Raw genomic sequence first — 12,040 nt, forward strand, 5'->3', positions numbered from 1 at the left:
CTGTTAAAGGTGTCACAGCCAGCAGATTAATCGCCGTGCAGCACGAAGGATATAAAATAACCCTCGTAAAAAGTTTGTCAGGAGACTCTCTCCCCCGCAGAGCCAAGCTCCGGATCCCTTAATATCAGGATAAATCGCACGCCAGACACGATAAATTCTGTTTTATTAATTCCCAAAATGCGACCATCTCCACAGAGAGGCGGCAGACCTAAATTCTGGAGTTTCCATGGCAGCCAGATTGTCTTAAATCCCTGTCTTTAGGAACGGGATACACATCCGCTTTTATCCCAGAGGAATATACGCACGCACACAACAGCATGATCTGGGGAATGCTGACATTCACACTGTGATATTCGCAAACAGATGCAAGCGGCACAGAAAAACGTGGGCGTCCTCAAAATGTCTCGTCCGATTCCTCCCTGGGCTGAGAAACGCATCGTAAACGACATTAAATTATCGCTTGTGGCATATGCTCACTCAGCCTTTCGTTTAAAAATGCTTAATTATGCCTTCCAGTAAAGAAAATAAAACGATTTACAAACATAAAGTAGTCAAATCCATCTGCTAATGGTGTATTCAGAAAGTGGTATGAGGTTATCTCTGAGAAAAACAGGCTTATCAGTGTGTATCAGGGCTGATTGGATCCATGGACACAGCTGATGGCTGGGCTGGGCTGATTTCTGGCACTGGCAACCTCGATCACAATCAAAAACAGACGCTCTGACACGTTCCATGGATAAGGCCCGCTTTGGTATCACATTACTTTTTAGAGGTACAAATCCTTTTTGGTGTTGGTGTTGTTGTTGTTGTTGTTGCAACACCATGGAAGTGACAATTTCAAAGACAAGAAACAATCTAATTTCATTTTCTCAATTTTGTACACGAACTGTAGTGATGACTGCATTCAAAGCTTAACCTGTTACAGGGTTGACAATGATGACAAAATGATCAAGCTATATATATTTTTTATGCAATTTATGAGAAAAAATAATGACAAAATGATCAAGGAAAGTTTTTTTTTTTTCCCTATAATTTACGAGAAATATAACTGACAACATTTTTAAGTTTTTTTTTTTTTTCTGTGGTTTATGAGATATATAAATGACAAAATGTTCAAGCAAATATTTTTTATGTAATTTATGAGGAATATAAATGACAAAATGTTCAAGCAAATATTTTTTATGTAATTTATGAGGAATATAAATGACAATGTTCAAGCAAATATTTTTCTGCAATTTATAAGAAATATAAATGACAAAATGATCAAGCAAATATTTTTCTGCAATTTATGAGAAATATAAATGACAAAATGATCATGCAAATAGTTTTTTTCCCCTGCAATTTATAAGAAATATAAATGACAAGATGATCAAGCAAATATTTTTCTTCTGTAATGTATGAGAAACGTAAATAAAATAAATCAAGCAAATATTTCCTCTGTAATTTATATGACAAAATGTTCAAGCAAATATTTTTTATGTAATTTATGAGGAATATAAATGACAAAATGTTCAAGCAAATATTTTTTATGTAATTTATGAGGAATATAAATGACAAAATGTTCAAGCAAATATTTTTCTTCTGTAATGTATGTGAAACATAAATAAAATAAATCAAGCAAATATTTCCTCTGTAATTTATATGACAAAATGTTCAAGCAAATATTTTTTATGTAATTTATGAGGAATATAAATGACAAAATGTTCAAGCAAATATTTTTTATGTAATTTATGAGGAATATAAATGACAAAATGTTCAAGCAAATATTTTTCTTCTGTAATGTATGAGAAACATAAATAAAATAAATCAAGCAAATATTTCCTCTGTAATTTATATGACAAAATGACCAAGCAAATATTTTTCAGTAACTTATGATCTTTAGTTTGACCTACTGATGTTGACCATTAACATGTTTGGAAGGTTAAAATAAAAACAAAACTAGTTTCAGACCATCCTATGGACCACAAACATCCTCGTTCCAACATAATAATAAAAAAAGATAAGTCTGTCATGATTATGGTATTCTAGATATACTAAATGCTGACGTACTTTCCTGTAGCTCAAACAGTAAAGCATTACATTAGGAATGGCAAGGTCATGTGTTGGATTCCCATTGAATGCAAACCCAGAATGCACTATAAGTAGATTGCATAATTGCAGATTGCCAAATGCATAAACGTAAATGACTTACGGATGTTTTCTGTGTTTTCTTGCACTACGTCAGTTTTGAGCAGGTTGTCGGCGAGCACAAAAGCACCCTGCTCTACGGTGTCCAGCAGCATGGTGGCGGCCCGGAGCTGTTCGGCGGTCGAGAGGTCCATCCATGCCGTCCGCGCCTGCGGCTGCAGAAGGTTGTTCACCGTTTCCACCATCGCCTGCGGTAGCAAAACAATGTTAGCAGTCAGATGAAAATTAACATCTAGAATGCTCCTTTGCTGGCTAATCAGCATTATTCAGCTATTCAACATGAGGTCTGTCAGGACCAGATTCGAGTGATTTCTCTAAACACAAACACAATAGGTGCTTCCCAATTCATGTAATTGTGCACTATTCTATGTCGTTTTCTAGTATAAATAGTGTGAGTAGTGTGTACACACTGAAAATTCTAAAGAGAAATAGTGAACTTTAAGGCCAAATAACTCTGAACTGACAGACGCCGACAGTCACCAGATTACAGTGCATCACTTTAAGACATTCTAAGACCGGACAAACGGTGATTCATCATGTTCAATCGGCGAAAACGAGAGCTGACCAATGCCGACAAGGGGAACACACTGATCTGACGAAACCTGACTAAGTGTCTGTTGCTGTCTGTCGGTGGAGTGGGAATTGGCCTTTTAATATGTACTCAATCAAAAGAAAAAAATGTCGTAGTGTAGAATGTTGGACATTTATGCACTCAACTGTCAAAGCTTTAATTTGTACCATAGGGGGAGGAGCTTATAATAATTTGGGGGGGTAATTGGGGGGGCTATAAGGCTTCTGGGGAGGAGCTTTTGATGTTCAACATCAACTTTGATGTTGAATGACAAAAAAACCTTATAAAATTCATAAACATAGTGCCTAGTATACGTGCAAATATTTGCCATCTGACATATGACAATGTTAATGAGGTAAATATAACTTCCTTAACAATAACTGTACTGCAAAAACACACACACAAAAAAAACCAATTTGCTAATGATTGGTCCTGCCATTGGGATGAATGAGAATTTTAACAGATAACTCTCCCCAGTTATTGTGTAGTTGGTTTTTGGAAAACCATTTGGATGCATGGATTATAAGCACTTTTCATGAAAAAAATCAGCCTTATTCATTACACATGCACATGAATTTGTTCTTAACCTTGTTGTAATGTTAATGAACTGAATTTGGAGTCTTCAAAATGAGCAACCACTTGGCTGAGGTTAGTAATTTGCATAAACACACCCAAACATCTCCATATAAGGGCTTTCTGCAAAAACTTTTACACCCAACAGATTACAGACCAGCTATACATATGCGTACCTGCATTTTTATGCAGAGGAACCTCACAGCTTGAGCTATAATACAGCTTTTCTAACTATTTTCCTATATATGTTGACATAGTATAAAGATGAAATATCTATGTATAAAATTTCATCTTAACACGTTTATAACACCACGTGATTTTGTGTACGTCTGGTTTCAGTAGTTCCTACATTTTTTCATAAATGTAGAATACAATTTAGTATGAAATTTATAGATGAATCATTATTCGTATGCTGATTTCACACACAAATCATATTGTGCAAATCTACAGTTAGTCTTGAAAATTCAATGATCAAAAGATATGCACCTTCGTTCCTATGGTACCAAGTCCAAAACACTAGTAATAACATGACAGATGGTACAAAACACACACACACACACAGTCATTTAACACCTGGCTCTGGCTTTCTGCAATGCCGGATATCAAGTCGTTGAAATCAGTAACCAATCCGACACTTCAGCAACTGCTGCCTGTGAGTTTCGCAAGAAGTGGATGCTCTACAGAGAAACAGCTCTACGTTAAAAGCTACAAATTCAGAAGAGAGGACTGTGCTACAGCTGTGGCCGATCATTCAGCCTTTTAATAATGTTTAACCTCCATCATCAAAACCTCATCACTCGGCTCAACACCACTACCGCCAATTAAACATTTAAAATGCTACAGGCAAAAAACGCAACCGGAATGCTAATAAGGCAGAGCCTAAACACGTGCAGCGAATGATATAATAAAGGATGGGAAACTCCAATTTTGCTGAAATCCATTGACTGGGAAGGACAGAAAAGATGAAACAGAAGCTGAGGTCCAGTGAACCAGCAGCTCTCACTCGCATCTTTTACGACAAACTTTCAAGAGATACTGATTTGCGCTTACTTCAAAGAAGCTCAGTAGCCAAGGCTAAAAGTCGATATCTGTGGAATTTTTCAAGATGCTTCATTTTCAAAACGCTCAAGTGAACAGATAAGACAGAGCTCTTTATGGGAGGAGAGGTCCAGTATAATGCGATGTACCACACAAGGACCATGTGAACCCTCCGGCTCTCTGGGCTTTTGATCAATGGTGTATGAAAGAGAATATTCTGAAGCAGAGAAGATAAACTTACAGGCAGAGCAGAAGGTGAATCGAGGCTTTTGTACAGGAACTGAGTGTGCATATGGGTGTTTATGTAATCAAGACATCAATGTCACACTCTAGAGAGTCAACACTCACACATAACAGTGCTAATGCTGAAAGAATATGTCGCCCAAACATGCCGATTGTCATTTTCTCACTACAAACCTGAATCATCTTTCTTCCCTCACACAAATTATGTTTTAAAGAATGTTTATGCTTAAATTTAATGCATTAATCAATGAACATTTTGTGCTATACTGCAGGTATCAAGTCTTTCAAATTATTAAACATGCTTTGTTGCAATAGGTGGCAAAGAAAAAAAGAAAAAAAGCGAGAACAAATTAGTGTTGTCACAATGCCAAAATTTCAGTAGTTGTTACCAATTCAAACCCTCCTCCTTCAACTATTTCAGTATTTTATAAACTTTTGACAACATCAGGAACATTGGTGTTTGGTGCCATTAATGTACTGGTGGTCACATTACACTCTTCAATCTTTTGTGTTGGGTTGCTTGGAAGAAATAAAGTTGGGCGTCACGAGGGAATTTTATTTATCAGTATTATTTATGTACACTAAAACATGATGGGTTAAAACCCAGTGAATGGGATGTTTTAACCCAGCAGTTGGGTTAAATTTTTGACCAACCTTATGGGTAGTTGTATTTAACTCAACTGTTGTTTAAAAATGACTATATTACTTGCTTAAAATGAACACAAAGTATGTTGGAAATTAACATCCATTAATATATTTATGGATTTATTATATATATATATATATATATATATATATGTGTGTGTGTGTGATGTGATCTGCGAAAATTTTTACTTCATCACAGGTAAAATTTGACTTATCGCAGGTTTCAATACCATGGCCCCTAGCATGAGCGCAAGTGTGTTTGCTAGTTTCCGTCTTCCCGTTCAGAAAAATCCTCCAGGTCCTGAAAATTCTTCAGATTTCCAGTATCTATTGCATATTTGAACCATTTCCAGCAGTGACTATGATTTTTAGATCCATCTTCTGAACTGAGGGACTCAAACACAACTATTAAAAGAAGGAAACACTCCAGAAGGAAACACAATGCATTAAGAGCCGGGGAGTGAACGCTTCTTGAACAGGATAAAGATTTCCAAATTTTTCTTATTTTGTTTAACCCTCAGGGGTCTGAGGATTTTGGGGCCCTGGAGAAGTTTTGACATGCCCTGACATTTGTGCTTTTTTCAGTTGTTCATAAACATATTAATGGCATTACACTGTATTCAGCACAAACTAGGCTACAATAATATGTGAGGAACATGTATGTACATGTTTGTGTTTTTGAAGGAATAACGTTTATGCCTGGTTATTGAAAAAACAAAAAAAACTTAAGTCACTGAAATAAGGCCAAAAAATATATATTAAATCTTTGTTCACAAGACTTCTGGGTATTTGAGGTTGTAGACTAGAGTTTTTGCTTCAAAATGAGGTAAAAAATTATGCTGCCTGCTTGTTCATATAAAACAATAGAGAGATTTAAATTTTCTAAAACATCTTTGGTCAAGAAACACAGTATGCATGGAGGCGTGAATCCTCATGTATAATGGGTGATTCTCACCTGAGAAGACAAAAGAATTGCATAAAGAGCTCTAATGAGCTGCATAAATGAGGCCTTTCAGTCAGATAGGCTGTGAAAAAACCTGTGAGACATTGATCATGTCTCAAGCTCATGGTGTATATCAAACATACAAAAAAAACTGCAATACTGTGAAATATTATTACAATTTAAAATAATGGTATTCTATTATATTCTTTAAAATATAATGTATTTCTGTGATACAAAGTGTCTGAACAATTACGTTACCTCTATGGCATTTCATATAGGCTTTTAGCTTAAAAGCATGCACATTTGGAGAAATATTGATGGATTCTCATATGTTTGTCAATTTTCTATACAGAGGAGTAATATTCAGGATTTATTGTCATTACAATGAGTGCTGGATACTGTGTTTACAATTCATACTTGAAGCCGGAGGGCGCTCTGCCCCTTTTGTCCACAAATGCCTGAGCACTAAAGAAGAATAGGCAATCCAGGAACTAACCGAACTAACAGAGTCAAAACACTTTTGATGACAATAAATACACGATTGAGACGATGAATGCGTGTATTGACTCAGAATTTGCGTCTGAATAGCGCTGGCTCCATGGGCGTGGCCGCATTAGCGGATAATGAGCTGAATCACGGATTTCTGACATGCCTCCCTTTTCATACAGATTACATAAACACAGAATGTTTGTTTTCGATTTGACTTACACGATTTAAAACCTGACATTTCAACGTTTTTTTAGACACAAGTCTATTTTTTTGTGATTGGTATTCACTAAGTTACAGTTCATTTTCTGAGAACTATCAGATTGGACTTCGTTCAGAGGGAGACGAGAGATCACGCATCATGTTAGTTTTCTTTATTTTACAAAAAGCACAACATTTTGTTTTTACTCTGAGTGTACACAAATAAAAGAAGATATTCCACAGATTAAAATGTTGTATAACTCTTAATTGTATGTGCAACATTGACAGAGTATTTTGAGTCTCTTTCACACTGGTTAGAAAAAAAATGCGGTGATCACGCTGGCGTGACCCCCGACCCCAGAGTGTTAAATATCTTTTTTTTTCTTTCATTTAGTACTGCCCTCCAAAAGCAACAGAAGACACTTTAATGTTTGCCAGAAGACAAATTAATACAATATTCCTTGAACTTCAAATTCAAAAGGTTTTCACCCCCGGCTTTTAATGCATCGTGTTTCCTTCTGGAGCATCAGTGAATGTTTGAACCTTTTTTAATAGTTGAGTTTGAGTCCCTCAGTTGTCCTCAGTGTGAAAAGATGAATCTCAAAATCCTACAGTCACTGCTGGAAATGGTTCAAATATGCAAAAGATGCTGGGAAACTGAAGAGTTTTTTTTTTCTTTTTTTTTCTTTTTTTGTGTGTTGTGGACTTTATGTAAACATCTTTTATGTAAAATATCCTACTCAGGACAGTACTAAAAAAATGACATGCATTTTGTATGATCCCTGTTATTTTGTCACATGGTGTCACATGGACTACTTTGATGATGTTTTTATTACCTTTCTGGACATGGACAGTGCACCGTACATATACATATATATATATATATATATATATATATAAAAATTATACAATTTAAAACTGAAAAAAAAAACATTTTATATATATATATATATATATATATATATATATATATATATATATATATATATAAAATGGTTTTTTTTCAGTTTTAAATTGTATAATTTTTTTATACTAAAACGAAAATTAGAAAATGTAATAATATTTTTTTCATCCAATTAATCTGATAAATAATCCTCAGATTAATCGATTATCGAAATAATCATTAGTTTCAGCCCTACAAAAAAAAAAAGAAGTTTTAATAGTTCTAGTCAACACTAATGACTTTGCAGCAAAAATAAAATTTGAACGATTTTTGGGGAAAAAATAGCCAATGGTTAATTTGCGAGCCTTTTTTGTATCCTAAAGACACACAATTAAATAAGAATGTTCACACTTTTTTATGACAAAAGTCACAGCTTTACTGAGTAAAAGAGGACAGAACGCTCATTTCTGATCGCACTAATCCTGCAGACTCACATGTTTCGGTGGCATGGAGAAGTTTGAGCCGTAGACGGATCTTTGCCATTACCGCACTAATCTACTGTTGCTCTCCGGGTATAAAGTCAAAAATGTCCTGTCAATGCACCAGTGCTGATCTCTGTAATCCGTCACAGCGCTGAACCGTCTCAGACTATGACTTTGGGCCGAACTGAACCGCTCTATCTCATGGCTTACACAGGTTCGACCAGCCAATGTGAGCAGCTTACCACCTGACCCCAGATCATCCACAAACCCCACCGGGAACACAACCAGATTACTCACTGATCCCAGGTCAGGCTGTCTGAGATCAGGGGGAGCGTAATCGGGCCAAGACACAAAACGGCAAACGCTCTCTAATTCCAATTTATGAATCATCATGAATCACATTGTGCGCAACACAATAAATATTCATCCAGCAAACATTTGGTTCTGATTGCAGGCTCACAATTAATTTAAATGTCTCAATTTCGAATGTTCTATGCTAATGAGATGCATACATACGGACTGAGAGGAGTGAGAGAGATACATTTGTAATGCAGATGAGCCGTTTAAAGGATTCATGGAGGTAAATGTATTAGCAGAACATTAGAAACAACTGTAAAACTGAGAACTTGATCCAACACAACACAAGAGATGATTTGAATAAGAAATGTGTTTTCTATGAGCTGCCAAACATAATAAAATAAAAATAACTAAAGCTGATTAACATAGATAAAACAAACACTATATACATTTTTTGTTTCACAATGACATTGTCATTTTACAGCAACTATAGTATGTTTTTTTACATACTGTAGCAGCTACTGAGAATTTGAAGGGTAAAAATGTGCTTAAGTGCCATGAAAATAATGTGACAATATAAGAAATCTTAATGGTCCTAAAAATAAGCTCAATATAAGATCTTATTTTGTTCATTTTGACATTTCTTGACAGTTTTCTTGACAGGTTCACCCTTACATTTTCAGCCGAACACGTGTTTCTGACGTCAGACATACTCTCACAACAACAGAGCAGAAGAAACCCTGTGAACTCCAATAACTCCTGAAGTGTGTGTGTGTGTGTGTGTGTGCGTCTGCTTGTGCTAGTCTGGTGGTCCTTCTCATACATACAAATGACTTTGCGACTGTATTATAACTGTGTTGCGTGCGCATGCATGTGACTGATCACTCTGATAGTTATTAAAGAAAAAAAAAAAAAAAAAAAAACTCATACTGTGTTTTAAATACAAGTTCTAATTTTAAAACACATATTGCAAGCTGCTTTTCATGTGCATATAGATATCAGCCAAACTCATATTGCACTTTTTAAAAGACGTACTGAGGAAAAAAAAAAAGAAGGTAAACGTGTGTGTGTGTGGCCAATATCTTTTACATTTTATAATTCATATAGTGTTTTTAATACTCTTTTTTATGCAGCTTTGATGTTGTGCATATAGATACTAGACCGACCCATAATGCCCATTTTAAAGGCCTTAGGAAATAAACTCCTTTGGTTTCTGCAGTGTGTGTCTATGCATTTGCAAATGATCCTGGCAGACAGACAAGTCTGAACTTAGCAGCCTATAAAGCAGTGTGTCTGTCTCTCATACAGCATCACATTGGGCTCAAGTAAGGTCACGTTCATCTTTAAAACATCACATGCTGTTAAACATTGATTCTCCATTAAAGTCCATTAAATGGCAACCGTGTGCCAAACCACAGCAGCAGGTTAAGTTGGAATTTCCAATACAGTGCAAAAATGACTTTTTTTTCTTAGTGTTTTTCCAGCACAAATACCTAAACATTATTAAATCAAGATACATTTACTTGAGAAGCAAAATTACTTAAGTTTTCTGAGAAAAAAAAAAAAAGTGCTTAAATATGCTTAAATATAAAAAATAAGCTTAATTAAGTGAAAATATACTTTTTCTGACCTCATTGGCAGATATTTTTCATGTTTTAACTTCAGCATAAATTTGCTTAATTGTGTGAATTTTGTAAATAAATGATTTATCCGTGCACATATTTTTTTTTCATATGCCCTTAATCTTTAATCAAAACATTAATCTCCCCTCTTCCTTCAAATCTGTTCTTTTCAAGACATATGTCTCAGTAGGTCTAAATACCATCCACATCTGACAGCAAACTCCATTTAGCTAACAATGTCCAACTTTCTATGATCCAATCAATACTTGAGAACAAAATCAATTCCCGCCCTATGTTTTTTCTCATTCCTGAAGCCGTTTCACTCAAAATAGAGGAAAAAAAGTATATCTCAACTTCCATTTCATGCCGAATTTAACACGGCAAGCTGTTAGGGGGTCATGAATATTAATCAAGTTGTTGCATTCGTCCACGGTGATTTGCTGAAATAAAAACGCAAACGGTGAAAGGCGAGCACTAGCCAATAGAATTGCAGCTTGTGCATTAGTCCCGTCCACTTAATGGCTACAATGAACTCTTTCCTTCACACTATTGGCAATTAAGCAAATATATTTCTAATATGTAGTTATTATTCATCAGAAAAGTGGAGGGACAAATTAAATATTTTCTAAAAGTGACTACTGAAAAATGGCACCTTTATTTAAGCACAAATGCAAATGATTTGGAATTTGTGTATTAAATTACAGATACCAATTTACTTAAATGTATTAATGATGGAGTACTTTATATTGTATTCATTTAAAACAGTTGCTCATATAAATAAATATGTTCTGTCATGAAACTCTAGATGGCACAGGCAAATAGGTCCTTAACTCAATTTGCTCGCAATCGCATCATTCTCTATAGGGCACATCTCATTTCCCGCAGCATCAGTAGCCAATGAGTTCGCTGCTCAACCTTCAAATACTTGGTAAGTATGTGCTGTAGGAATTGCAGTGTGCTTTCAGAAACTTTCCACCTTCCCCAGCTCCACTTGTATAGATCTGCTACAGGTAATTCATGTATGCTATATTGCACAGCAGTAGCATGTCTAACTTTCTCACAGCAGCATGTTGTGAAATCAACATTGTCAACATTGTCATTTCCATTACCATGCCAAACACTCCAACAGTTCTAGGGATGCTCATTTCGGTTAAATTTCTCGACCGACAACTGACGCTCGTTATCCGATTATTAACCGTTAATTGATAAGATTATAATATTGTATAGCCTATATGATGATAATATGACATATATAGGCTATGACATTAAATAAAAAATACAATTGACTAGTGTCTGTGTCTTCCACGGGTTTATTTTAACATGCAAACAGCAGCATAGAACAGATAAACAACAGAACCTGGATTCACATTATCAAATTGTCACGCACCTGCAGCGTTTCTGACAACAGAAAAAAAATAATTTAAATAAAAGACATAAAATAAATAGGCCTACACTAAATATTTTTCACTTAAATGTTTGACAAATTAAGATGAAAAAACAAAAACACAGAGAATCCACTGAAGCTTTGAACAACTGGTATTTTAGACATTTTTTCCGTCAAATAAAAATAGCAGGCCTACCTCAAGGATTGTTATTGCTATGACCACGGACGGTGCACGTGTGCATACCGAACGCGTATTTCTGCACTCATTTCTTTGAAAGGCTCGCGCACGAGACTGAGCGGAATGCGGGAAATTAAGTATACCATGGTCCTAAATTGTAATGGACTGGAGCTCACGATTCACATCGAGAGAAATGGGAACGCGGGGGCACCGCAATGTGACCGCAAAAAGCACTTTCACTTTCGTGATCAAAGTGCATGCCACTGGTAAGATTTGTAAATGCAGCATTACACTATACACATTCCAA

The 12,040-nt window shown here is 35.5% G+C and overlaps 1 protein-coding gene across 15 annotated transcripts in view; it reads right to left on the reverse strand.

Annotated features, from left to right (window-relative positions):
• LOC137030018 (adhesion G protein-coupled receptor L3-like) overlaps positions 1-12,040 on the reverse strand; it is a 433,419-nt gene that overhangs the window by 105,123 nt on the left and 316,256 nt on the right. For all 15 annotated transcript variants that reach the window (XM_067399942.1, XM_067399940.1, XM_067399945.1 and 12 more), the window contains one exon: positions 2,192-2,375. In XM_067399942.1, coding sequence (XP_067256043.1) covers positions 2,192-2,375 — 184 coding nt within the window. The remainder of the gene's footprint in view (positions 1-2,191; positions 2,376-12,040) is intronic.

The sequence above is a fragment of the Chanodichthys erythropterus genome, chromosome 11, assembly GCF_024489055.1.
Source record: "Chanodichthys erythropterus isolate Z2021 chromosome 11, ASM2448905v1, whole genome shotgun sequence".
NCBI classification, from domain to species: domain Eukaryota; kingdom Metazoa; phylum Chordata; class Actinopteri; order Cypriniformes; family Xenocyprididae; genus Chanodichthys; species Chanodichthys erythropterus.